We start from the raw sequence: 13,348 nt of genomic DNA, 5'->3' as shown, positions 1-13,348 counted from the left end.
TTAGGATTTAGCAGATAAAACATGTTCAGTAGTCTTTTAGGTAACACAGACAGTGAGATGAGGGTAGGTCAGCCTCTTACCTTTTGTTTTGTGGTCAATGTACTCCAGAATCATCCTTACTATCTGCACCAGGGTCAGGATCAAAGCACCAAATGCCAAGGAGCCCACATGGTACCTGAAATGTAAAAGATGGTACTGTCTCACTGTCTGGCTGAGGGCTGCTTGCCCAAACTGTTATGTGTAGGTCTAATGCGCCCTCTAGAAGCCAGAGAGTGAACTGCAGTCCGCCACTATGTCCTCTGAACTTTTGGGTGAAGTTCCATTTCTGCATTAGAGGATGGATACCCAACCCGAGCCCGACGGGACCCGGCGGTACCCGATGGGCCGTGTCGGGTTCGGACAGATATTTAGAAATGATGTTCGGGTTCGGGTCGGGCTCGGTCACATCAGCGCGATATGATTGGGCCTCTTGTGCGCGCCTGTGTTAACGTACGCTTGTTGCCCCGTGTGCGCTGATGCACTCATGTGTTGACATTTCCGAATGCCTTCCTACAGTTGCTTAAAAAAAGCGAGCTTTCCACACAAACAAATGTGTCATTAGTATGAGAAAAAAAAATTTGATTTTAACTGTGTCGGGCTCTGGTCGGGCTCGGACATAAATATCTTAATGCCTGTCGGGCTCGGGTCGGGTTCGGTTACTGCTCTGTTGGACGCGGGCCGGGCTTGGACAGAAAATTGCGGCCCGATCTGCACTCTATTCTGCATCACCCTCTACAGGTATTTAACCGATGTGACAGCAGCTCATTAACCTACCTGAGTGAGCGTATAAAGCTACCACACACGGGAAACATGGGGATGTCAGCTGGTTTGGTGAAGGCCCAGTAGTAGGAGGAAAAGGCACCGGCCAGCGTACACTGCCCCAAGGCGATGACGAAGTTGACACACCAGAGAAAAGCCACCACATTGTAGATCTGCAGGTTGAAGAGGTTCCTCTGGAAGAGACCCTCATTGTTGTATTTGATGAAGATGCAGCTGGCTGAGGGGCAGCCTGGGTAATCTGACGAGGTGAAGTTCTGAGAGGACGAAAGAATGAGGGTGGGAAGGGTGTGTCAGAGCATCGACAGTAAGACGATATTTTTATCCAACTCATCATATCAGACATCGTCTCTAGTGATTGGACATGTTATATTTAGCAATAGTATTTTAGTTTTACAGGGGAAATATTTTATATTACTATATTATAGTTGTCTAATTAAACCAAAGATAAACATGTGAGAAGGTTTCACTGTTTTTATCCACCCTGAATTCCCATTCTGCCCACTCACCTGAGGGTCACAGTCCACAGTGCCATTGATCATCTTACAGTCATTCAAAGTGGAGTTGAGAGCCACCACTTTGTAGATCGGGCCTCCTGAAGTGGCCAAATATCTACAATCGTCAGTTTAGGAGAAGAACAGCTCCTCTGGACTGTAGAAGTGATTGTAGAATAACAAATAAACACACAACCTCAGAAATGTTTTAACAATAGTCTGTGCCTATATACGGAACACGGTGTTATTAACAGCATGCATCCAAACATATACACACATAAAATTAAAGGATACAAAGCAGTGGCGCCCCAGTAAGCGACACACACCAGCAGGAGAACAAAGGTGACCAGAGGGTACAGCAGGGAGGACATCATGTGGCTGATTGCCCTGTAGATTATGAACACACACACCGTGAGGTTTTGCCGAGGCCATATGCACTCTTCACGGAAAGATAAAAAAAATAATAACAATATTTAAACATTAACCTGATTAACCTTTAAATAAATTCCTTTTAAGATTGAGAACAAATTAACATTGACATTTAGTTAATATTATGGTTAATATAACAGTTCATATTAATATGTGGTTAATATTAAGTGTAACCTAAAGTGAGTAAACCCTGTGGACAGACTTTTACTGTGTGGCATCAGGACTCACTTGCTGGACTCCTGGATGAGGGCGATGGCTATGAGGATTCTGGTCCGCAGGAAAATGAGGGTCAGGAGAAGGATTGCCTCCACCACAGATATGATAATCACTGTTGGGGACCAATATCCAATATGAACTACAAGTTGTGGCGATAACAATAACCCTTACATCAGGGTTATCTTTTATCAGAAGTATTTTACAATGTAATGATTCAAGTGGTGCTGTAAACATGTCGTGTGGCTCGTGTGTATACCACCAATGGTTTTATTGAATTATTTTTCGTATGTGGATGTGATTTGGCATTTATGATGTCATTAGTTATTTCCATTTTATACCTCTCATTTCCTCTGTATTGGTATTGTATTTGCCTGTGCAAAAATCTGCTGTGTCTAAACATCACCAATACAGTCTTTTTATATAACGGCGCTTTCATTTCTAGTATACAGAGATCTTTTTCTTTGTTTTGATCTTTGTATCCAGAAGCTGACCTAATTAGGTTTTTGACATGAACACACCTGCCCCCCCCCCCAAAAAAAAAGCCACCAGAAAAACAAAAAAAGATAAGACTAATCCCTACACCGTGAGAAACCTTTTGTGAGATTGGTCAGACTCACAGAACGCCAGCCAGGTCTCTTGGACTTGCAGATAAACCGCAAAGTTAGTGGTGAAGCCAATGTTAGAGATGGTAGCAGAGGCTTGCTTGTAGTTGGCATACTCCCAGTAGCAGTGCCATATACCTGCAAGAGAAACACTCCAACAACTGAGAGGCTACTAGGCACATATATTTTTGTCATAACAATCAAACTGCCCTTGTCGACTTTGTGTTCAGAACCAATACATAAAACTATAACTTTTGAGCTCCACTTGTTCACAAGCGAGGTTAAACACAGGCCCAGCAACACTTGTTTTTGGTTGTGTGAGATTCAGCTGCAAAACACTGCATTCATGAACTTCTAATAAGGAAAGTTATTTATCCAATCCGCAGCCTTTCTGTTCCGCATGTTCAAGTGAATTTCCGAGCAGAAAAGAATGGAAGAAATAGTACAATTATTAATATTTCTTTAGAAATCTATATTGGTACTAAAAATTCTACTTTGCCTTAAAAAACTGTTCCAGGTGAGTGTTTACCATATGCCCCAGCGCCCAGGACTCCTATGATGAGCACCCACACCATGACTGGAGCAGTGAATCTCAACAGCAACAGGAACAGCATACTGACCACCATGGCTATTAGCAGACCACTGAGAGGGGAAATGAAACCGAGGAGGATACAAAGAGTTAAAAATAAAATCTAAAATCAGTTTAACAAAGGATGAAGAGGTTTAAGCATATATTGTTATTAAACTATAAGAAATGTGAGACATATAAAATGTATATCAAATGAACATAACAACCTGTGATCCAGAAATATGTTGTCATAAAATTCTAAATAACAATTAAATGCTTATTTGATACAACCAGGAGTTCAACTCTGTATTGCTGAGCAATTTCTATCTGTATTGCTGCCAAAAGATGGCAACTCACAGGAGGATCCACGGCCATGACGACGCAAAATCCTCAAAGATGCGGACGCCAATCTCTCTGGCATTGAAGCCATTCACAAGATCCCTAATGAAGACAAAAGCAAGGACAGGCTGCGTTGGCGACAGTTCTCCTTTTCAAACAGTAAAAGTGAAAAGTAAAGGGTCAGGTAAAACAAATACAGCGAAGAAACAAGGAAAAACTAAGAAGTGTGTTCATAAAAGAAACAAAGACAACATTTCTGTAAAGCCCGTTGGAAGATACTAAAAGTAATGTAGTGGTAAAGACAGGCTAAAAAGATAAGAGCTAACCCTAGACACTTAGTATAGAGAGACAGAGAATAGACCTTTGTATGTGTTGTAAAAATGATATACAGTAATGCGCTAACTCTGCAAGCCCCAAGAGAGCATTTCACACGGCATCTAAGGCAACAAGAGCAACTACAACCAGCTGCTACACTAAAGGTCAACACAAAAACTCACGAAGCCACCGACCCTTTGCTGGTGATGAGCAGGAAAAAGAAACGTGGTTATTAAGACGTGTATTTGTCTTCATATGTGCAGTTATCTGTGATTTAAGAGCATGTCCTGAAATTAAGAGTCATTTTGTTTTCAAATCAACACATGATGAGGTCAGGAATCCACTGGATCTTACCCAGTGCTGTTCTTGATTATGCCGACTGTGTCATTGACTAAGGAGGGTAAACCTGGAATATTGGAGAATTCTGGAGGGATCCTCCCCAGCGCTGAGATATCGGGCAAACATCTCCCCAGCACTAACGGTACAGAAAATAATCAGCTTGAAGTGGACGAAATTATAATTCATTACTTGATTTGTTGATCTCTAATTAACTTTGCATCACAAGCCACCATCCATTGAACATACATAGACATAAACAAAAGGTAGCAGTATACTTTCTGTTTAGTAGCAGTTAAATCAGTACTAATATTTGAACGAGCCAAGGCGTGTAACTCATAAGCAGCCTTTACTACAGTGCTAATGTGTCCACCGCTTACCAGGGGTCGTTGGCATGTAGAAGAAAGGACACAGCTCCTTGTTCACAATTTCTTGAACACTCTGAAAAAACATGATCATACCATTTAAAAAAAACAATTTACATGTGAATGGCTCAAAGTGTCAGGTTATTTTTGCTGATTATTATGCAGCCCATCTTTAATAAAAACAAAATGTTTCCTTTACTGGAAGAAATCAAAACAAATGTTGCATTTGGGATTTGTTTGTGGACACACAAAGTTTACAAATGGTAACAACATGGGACTTACCAGCGTAGTATTCATCAGGTTTATGGATGGCACACAGAGGCTTTGATTGAAAACGTCTTTTGGCTTTACGTTTGGAAAATATGCCTGTATTCCCACAGCCCAGAACTGAGTGGGACAGCTGTCCACGCACACCTACAGGTAGTGAATAAAGACAAATGTTTCAGGGACACTGGGAAAGTACAGCAAACGGTCCAGTAACATTAGAAACAACAAATTCAAAGCAGCTTTCTCTACCTGTGTGGTTGGGCACTGAAAACCATTAAGAGCAGTTGCCATAACATTAACAGATGTGGCACATTTGAGAATGTCAAAGTAGAGCAAGTTGGGTTGGCCTCTGAGAGAGAGAAGACAGAAAAAAAGAGGTGATTTTTAATCAGTAAATAGCATATTCATTATCTCATGTAACAATGATATGAAAAGGCGAGAGAGAAAAGTGATTACTTATTTGGTCCAATGCCACAGAACCATCCAGTTGAGTTTCTTGGATAAAGAACATGTCTTGGATCCCCGAAAAGCCAAGCTGATAGAAAAAAAATGCACATTAAAACAGAGAGGAGAAAAGTCAATGACGTAAAAATTAATGACAAGTTAGTCACGCAATTTCCATTTTATGTTTTGCACTGAAAACAGTTTTACTGCATGTTTTTACTTAACACAAAAACTGCACTTTTTTGCTTTTTTGCTTTTTTTTGTTTGTTTGGGAGGGATGTGAAAAAGATACTCTACTGATTGATTGATTGAGGCGTGGGTGTGAGTTTGGTGTTACGCCAAATCTGTAACCCATCAGATCCTCTAAAATGATTAGGATATTTTCAGTACACTGCAAATATTTGTATCATATTTAATCAATCACATACTTTATGTATTATGTAATATTATATTTGGTTAACATGTCAAATATTTAGATTGGGTCACAAATTATCATTTTTGTTGACACCTTTAAAAACTAAGGTGTCTTATTGTTCCTTTTTTTATCCTATTTGGGTCACAGAATTTGGTGTAATACCAGCAATTAAAGAATTGTTTCAGTCCAACCACAGGAGGGCACACAATCTGACAGGATGCACTTTCAAGTTTTGATAAACATCTCTGTTGTTCCTATGGAGTTTGGTTTGAATGCACTTATTGTAAGTGGACAATAGTGTCTGCCAAATGAATGAAATGTCCATGTATTGTTTCTTTATTTGAGCTAGACACACACAGGCCACCTCTGTTGATGTCATATATTTAGCGATATATTTGGTTGCTAAGAAATAAATCCAGCCCTTATGTATGAACACTGGCCAGTAGATATCTCCACTTAACCACTTCAACAAATCAACCTTAGCTAACCAATGCTTTTGAACTGGCTCCACTGAAGGAAATAGCTGATTATTTGGGACACAGTCAGCGGCTGACACCCTTTATGTATCAGCCCTCTCTGTTGACTCTAGATAAGAGAGTTGGAATGAGTTTGATGACAGGGCAATAAAGAGCCACTGTCTCACATGAAAATCAGCTGTTTGTACGTAATATTATTACTCAACATATAAAATGTACCTCATTTTTTTGTTTTAAAGCTATAGTGCGTAGTTTCTGCCGCCCCCCATGAGGAATTCTAAGTAATGACAACAAAACAGTTGGTGCGTCCACATGATACAAGCCTTCCGTGATCGCACCCCCAAGCTTTAATAATAAATCAAAGTATACAAATTACAATACATTAATTAGAAGAAAGGTAGGAGAGAAAGAAAAAAACTAAAGATAAATAAATAAGAATATTCAATGAAATTCACTGATAAACAGCTAAAGCATTGTGGTAGCTCTGGCCCAACTGTGGAGTTCTTTCTATCTTGCATAGAACAATTGTGATATTGTTCCCCATTAACTGCATTACATTATTGCAAGCTTTAAAGAAATAGTAGAGATGTACTACCAAAGAAGTGAATATAACAAGAATTAAATTGATTTGAGGCAGTGATTCTTACAAGCATTCAACAGAGGGATCGAGCAAGTCATGGTGAAATGTCGAAGAGACACACAACAGACATTGTCTGAGGTTTTAAAGGAGCAACCGCATTTTGAAACTCTGACCGTTGTGACAGCTTAGTTACTTTGCTGGTTAAGATCTATGGTATGTCAATCCAGGAAGTAAAACCACAAACTGTCGTCTTTACACTTCAGTTTTTGTATGAAATAAACAAACAAGATCAAATGTGTTAATAACAGAGCTTTAGAGGAGCTGGTAGGTGGATTTTGTTGGCTAGCCGTTTCCCCCCTGTACCCAGTTTTGGTGCTAAGCTAACCAGCTTAGTATGGAACGCATAGACACTAGAGCAGTAATCAATGTTTTCATCTAACTGTCAGCAAGAAAGCAAATAAACACATTTCCTAAAATGTTTAACGTTTTTTCTGAATAAACAGAATGGACAAGAAAGGCCCAGAGAGGAGATGGTAGAAAACAATGATTAGGTATCAGTGGGTTAGGGAACGAGGGGCGGTGTTGGTGTTGTCAGTTTACTCTCACCTAAAATCCCGACTGCTATGTAGCCGAGGATGACTGCCATAAACAGGATACAGCATAATATATCAGTGCAACCCCTGATGAAGAAAAGAGAGACAGCAACAGGTTAAAGTGAGCAGGCTGAGCTTTGCATCAAAGTTTGCCTTGGGGCTGACAAATGTGATTCAGTCAACAACAGAAACAGCTAGACTGATGATTTGGGGATTGAAGGAGTTAGGCAGAGAGAAGCAGCCTGTAGCCAACTGAGAAAGATTCACCTTTTCTTAATGGGTCCATTGAATGCTGGGTCAAACTCAGCAGGTTCTCCTGGGAAAAGAAAACTACATTAGCTAGCTTTTAATGCAAATGAATCACTGACTGGTACAGCGTTATCATGTTGCATTAATCAACAACTGTGTTTGGTTTCAGACAGATAATCAAGGACACAGTTTATCACTCACTTCTGTAATGGCACTTAACCTCCAATTCCATCTCAAGGAAATGCACTGCTGATTAAATCAGAGTGTGTGTGTGTGTGTGTGTGTGTGTGTGTGTGTGTGTGTGTGTGTGTGTGTGTGTGTGTGTGTGTGTGTGTGTGTGTGTGTGTGTGTGTGTGTATACAGTAGTTGAAATACTGGAAATAGGAGGAAGTTGGTGTGCATAAAAAAACAAAGACTCTTAAGGGGAATGGCTCATTTTGTTAATTTTGACTCAATCTCACTTTGAGCACGGTCATTATGGGTATGAGTTTCAGGGTTAGAAATAAGAAAGTTTGTCCTTTTCTTAGAGTTAATGAATTGCAGTGTACGTGAATGAGGAAACACTTTTAGAGCCAAGAGAAGGAATCATGTATTTTTATAGGTTTGCTGCTCACAGGTGCTTTACAATAAAATCACTATAACAGAGGTGAAAGGTATTACAGGAAAGGAATGTGCTGTTTCCTGAAAACAGAGAGCCTGTGAGCAAGAACAAACAATACAATCTAGTGTGTCGTTCCTCTCACACAACAAGCTGCTTTCCATATCAACTAAAGAAAAGTTAACATTAGTTCCTTCATGTGCTGAGAGAGTAAAGAGAAAAGGGATCAGAGTTGAGGCACAGCCTTGACACTAGCTCAGGCTTATTTGAATAGAATTTGAATTTTAAGCTTTCGGAGGAGGGAGAGTCACAGTAATAAAATAATGATCTGAAAACTTGTTTGAGGAGATTCCAAATGAAAACATTCCTATAATGAGAGTCATCTGTGAGTCCCACCCAGTCCATTGCATTATCCAGTCAGGCAGGATAAACTGCTCAGAGTATGTGATCATCTTTCACAATTGTTTTAATTACATTTCACAATGTACATTAATAATTATATAAGTCTTTAAGGCATAATGAGAGGTTAAGCAGAAGCAGCTCATCCAGGCCCAGAATGTCAAAAGCCATATCCAGGTGTGTTAAGGGTCAAACGTGGTGATTTCATTATTTATTCCTGTACTTGTGTTGAGGGTTTATCAAAACCAAGTTAAAAAACAAAACAAAACAAAAAACATCTTCACACTAACAGATTTCTTTTCAGAACCTTGTAGCCTAAATCAGAGCTTCAGGATAGACATCTGACCCTTATCCAGTGGGAGACTGAGGACGGGGCAGCCCCCTTCCACCTTTGGTTGTCAGGGCGGTAGTGCAGGCAACAACTGTATGGCCCCGTGCAGGTAACTGCATCTCTTCAAGAATAATTCCAAACAGTGACATAAGAGGGCCTGGATTCTTTTAACAGCTACAACTGTAGAGAGAGATTTAAAAATAGCCTTTCAATACCCCTCTAAGTTCAAGCACAGATAGACGAAGAGTGAACTCTTTTCGAAATTAGCCCAGGTCTCCTCATCAATTGTTACTTGAAGGTCTTGTTTCATGTTCAAATTTTAGACAAGGAAGGGCAGTCTAATTTAGAGATCAGCCCAAGTACAGATGACATTGCACCCTGATGGCTGGGAAGACATGACAGCATCAATCATTTTGTTTGAGGGGTTTATTGGGAATAACACCCTTAAGATAATGTCTAATCTGTTAATATCTTTAAAAAAAAAAATTCTGACAACTGTTCGAAAAAGGGAAATTTGTTTTCTATAAAGAGGTCATTGAGCAATTCAGGCCCCTCCCATGCCACATGTTGAGAGGGGTATTGTGTAGTTAGTGGTATGTGATCATGAGAAGAAGATGCCTTTTGGAAGCTGTCAAGTTGAAAAACACAAAAAAACAACAAGAGAATCTGCCTTTTTGAGCTCCACTTTACTAGAAAAATAATAGTGGTAAAAGGTTGTGATGAAGAGCCTGAACCGTGATAAAAAAGTGTGCAGGTGTTCCTTTGGTTTCAAATGCTAACATGCTTTCTCAATTTGATTGGTGCCAAAGGGATGAACATTTAGCCAGGCAGCTCAGCATAATCATTTCTCATAGCAGCTTTAGAGCTGAAATTATCTCCACTGGCTGTAATTTGAATAGGGGTGAATGAAGACTGTGTCAACACTGCGAGCACACTCTCACGTCAGGACTTCTGAGTAGGATGCAAATATTCAACCAGGATGCAATAAGTTTGCAGCTTTTTATTCAGCTCTAAGCCTGGCACAGTCCCAGATTCAGTCTAGTAAAAAATATACCAAGAAACTAAACACACACATTCAGAATAGGAACTGTTCCATTGAGCAGTTGTACACTGAAACTAAAATTCCCTGTCTTATGAGAAGGGCACTCCTCTAAACAAACTCCTCTCAGTAATATGATATGGGTCTTACTGTATGTTAACAACAAACAAGTGTGTGAATGATGTCAATGCCTCTGTGCTGTTTCCTAAACCTTCATTCGTGGACAATCAGAAAAAACACTCCGGCTATGATACTAAATGTTCTCAGCAAAGGAACCAGTTGATCAACCTCTTGTCATGCCATGAGTGTCAGATTTCAGCTCTGCTAGGATAGTGTCGTGTGTTTGGATTAAAGGACAACATAGACAATGGCTCACCAGGACTGTGTGACACATATAAAAAAGGACTTTTCAGTTTTATGCCCTTGTAAAAAGCTGGAGCAAAGCTTTAAACCTTTAAACCTGGCTGGCTGTAAGACGATGGGTGTGACAGTCATCCCTTGACCTTGTGTCTCTAATCTTACTTTACTTTGCCCAAGTTGGGTAACATAATGAATCAAAAAAGGTAATCAGACTGTAACACATGCCCACATCCTGCTGTTTTTTTCCTTTCCAGTCGTGTCTGAGCTGTTCTGTGTGTTTTATGTTTTGAAAAAATGCAATAAAAATATTTTTCAAAAAAAAGAAAAAAAGGTAATCAGTCATTTGGGGCAACAAATGAAGATAATTATCAAAGAAATTGATCACTTGACTGAAGGGATGCCTCTCTTTATGTGATCTAAATAAATATTGTAAAGACTGTTGGGTTATTGTACAAACCTCACTCTTCTCTATATTTCACTGTGAAAACAAAGGATGACAACAAGGTTAATTAGTAACCTGTCCCAAGGGCAAAGAAAGAAAGAAAGTCTTCTTTACAAAGTAGTGTAACATATGAGGGGAAGGGATGTAATGATTTAAAAGTGTGATTGATTTGATTGTCTAAACTGTTATGTGAGTCCTGAATACCTTTGTGGTTAAGCAGGTCAAAGCCATGACAGCAACAGAAAGGATTTCTTATTGTTTTCAATATTCAGAGCAATGGAGAGGGTGCAACTCATGATTCTTTTTTATTATAGATTCATAAAATGTATTCATCATTTAGCATATAACATGTCAAATAATAGTGTGAAATGCCCATTAAACTTTTCCAGAGCCCAAGATGCAAAAGTGCAAAACCTAAACATAACTGGTTTACTAGCATGTATGGCAGAGAAAAGCATCCGTTTCTCACGATAATAGTGAAGCTGGAACCAGCAAGGTTTTTCTTAGACAAATGAGACGGAATTGTTAAGTGCTAATCACTCACCAAATACTTATGACTTGTTTCCACTCTAATGGAGAGAGTTGCTGAATCTATTAAAAGTCGGTAGATGTCTGTTCATTAATCAAATTGGCTTTGTTACCTCAGCAGATTTAACAAACTTTCTGATCAATGATTTGCAGAAGCAACCCATCGCATGCCACTTATTTCCCAACACTGAGTGTCTTCACATTCTTAACAGAAAAACAGGTTGCATTTGAAATGTGTAACTGCTCCGAACAAGACAAAACCCAGACATATTGTACAACAAAATGACCCTACTTAGCATCTGAATGAGGAATGTGTTCAACATTCAAAAGGATATCTACTTCCTCAAGGCTACTACAACAGTAGAGAACTAGCAGGAAACAGATTCCCAATTAGAAATGATGATGATCATGAATTTACATATAAAGGCATTTTTTTGTTAACAGAGGTTCAATTGTCACCATGATTAGTAAATGGCCAGATCCAACTTTTTTTTTTTTTGTCGACATCTTATTCTCTGTTGTTTTCATAAGTTATTTGAGGAGACATGAAATGTGATTAGATATTGACCTCCTCCAGGGAGGGTTTGTTTACTGTAGCCTTACAAAACCTCCCTGACTGTCAATAGATGTGTGACTCCATCATTTTGCCTACATCAAATACCACAAAAGTAAACAGGATGCAGAGAAAGATGAAAGTCAAACAGTCACAGGCAGGTATGAAATGTTTCAGCAGATACTCCAAAAATCTCCTCTGTGTCTTTTAAGACACTGTAGTTCTCTTTAAGTCTGTCTATATGACAACACCAGCCATTCAAAGACTCTGCTACGGCTGCATGAACAATATTAGAGCGGAAACAATTAGTTCATCGACAGAAAATTAATCTGCAACTATTGTGATAATCAAATAATGAATGCAAGCCAAAAAATAAATGAGGATTCCATACTCATTTTATATTATTGTAAATTGAATGTCATTGGCTTTTGGACTGTTGTTGGTCAGACAAAAAAACTATTTCAAAATGTCACCCTATGATGGACATTTTTGTTGTGTTATATGTTATAGACCAAATAAATAGAGAAAGTAATTGTAGGATAAATCGATTAAAGCTGAAACTATAAATGGATTATGATATTATAATGACAGAAAATTAATCAGCAACTACTTTTATTATCAACTAATAAAATAAGTATTGTTTTAAAGGAAAAACAACACAAATTCTCTGAAGACCTGCAAAGGTGAAATTATTCAATATTTTACAAGATTCTTTTTTTTTTTTAAAGAAACAATAAAAAGAAAACTTTAATAATAAATTATAAAATATGTGTTTAATAGCCAACTCAAAGCTTGCTGTTTATTTTAAGCATTTCTTTATCTGTAGGTCAATTGTCTAGGATGTTTTGGCTCAGCTATAAATATATTATGACATACCGGTAACGTTAATTTAACAAGTCCATGTAAGTGTAACGTCCCTCAGGTATACCTTGTTGGCACTCACAAACATCAAGCCTGCATTTGGCTTTAGGGAAATATTTCAGTTTCTCTCTTTGGCTCTGTTTTACTAAAAAAGGAACAAATCTGGTGTAAACAATATCGATTTAGGCTGATAATTACCTAACACTATAACATGTAATATGACTTGAACAGTAGCTAGCTACAGTAAAACAGACAGTAAGATATCCATGCCAAAATAAATCACGTAATAAATCGTGAAAATCATTTGGTAAAATCAATTATTACAAACTTTTCTTGCAACAAAAAATATATTGAGAACTCAGTATGAGACAAAAAAAAATAGGCCAAAATTATAGTTAGTAAGCTTTACAGATAGCTCGATGTAAACAGTGAACCCTCTGACGTTGCTAACGTTAACGGGCGATGTCAACTCACCATATTCGGAGTCCGGCTTTGTCTCCTGTTTTTTACCCATTCTCCACCTGAACCTCCACCTGTAGCTTCCTTAACTTCTAAAACACAACTTCCGTTGCTTAAAGTTAGGCCTAGTCGTAAAACTGTTTAACAAACAGCTAAAATCGCGTTTAAAACGAGCAACACAGTGTCAGAGCGGCATGGTAACTAAGTTATGAAATCTTTTTCTTCCTGGCTGTTGTAACTAGGCAGTGACGACATGAGTGCACCTGCTGAGGGA

At 38.7% G+C, this 13,348-nt stretch overlaps 1 protein-coding gene across 1 annotated transcript in view; it reads right to left on the bottom strand.

Annotated features, from left to right (window-relative positions):
• slc44a4 (solute carrier family 44 member 4) overlaps positions 1-13,348 on the bottom strand; it is a 17,439-nt gene extending 4,091 nt beyond the window's left edge. The window contains exons 1-16 of the mRNA XM_031295911.2: positions 13,090-13,348; positions 7,523-7,571; positions 7,269-7,342; positions 5,204-5,282; positions 4,997-5,096; positions 4,763-4,894; positions 4,496-4,556; positions 4,134-4,254; positions 3,483-3,566; positions 3,087-3,199; positions 2,573-2,695; positions 1,968-2,067; positions 1,605-1,697; positions 1,326-1,428; positions 814-1,073; positions 81-175 (exon numbers count right to left, since the gene is read on the bottom strand). Of these exons, the coding sequence (XP_031151771.1) occupies positions 81-175; positions 814-1,073; positions 1,326-1,428; positions 1,605-1,697; positions 1,968-2,067; positions 2,573-2,695; positions 3,087-3,199; positions 3,483-3,566; positions 4,134-4,254; positions 4,496-4,556; positions 4,763-4,894; positions 4,997-5,096; positions 5,204-5,282; positions 7,269-7,342; positions 7,523-7,571; positions 13,090-13,129 (1,627 nt within the window). The 5' untranslated portion in view covers positions 13,130-13,348. The remainder of the gene's footprint in view (positions 1-80; positions 176-813; positions 1,074-1,325; positions 1,429-1,604; positions 1,698-1,967; positions 2,068-2,572; positions 2,696-3,086; positions 3,200-3,482; positions 3,567-4,133; positions 4,255-4,495; positions 4,557-4,762; positions 4,895-4,996; positions 5,097-5,203; positions 5,283-7,268; positions 7,343-7,522; positions 7,572-13,089) is intronic.

The sequence above is a fragment of the Sander lucioperca genome, chromosome 14 (genome assembly GCF_008315115.2).
Source record: "Sander lucioperca isolate FBNREF2018 chromosome 14, SLUC_FBN_1.2, whole genome shotgun sequence".
NCBI lineage: Eukaryota > Metazoa > Chordata > Actinopteri > Perciformes > Percidae > Sander > Sander lucioperca.
The sequence above is the reverse complement of the archived record's forward strand: the minus strand, read 5'-3'. Positions and strand labels throughout refer to the sequence as shown.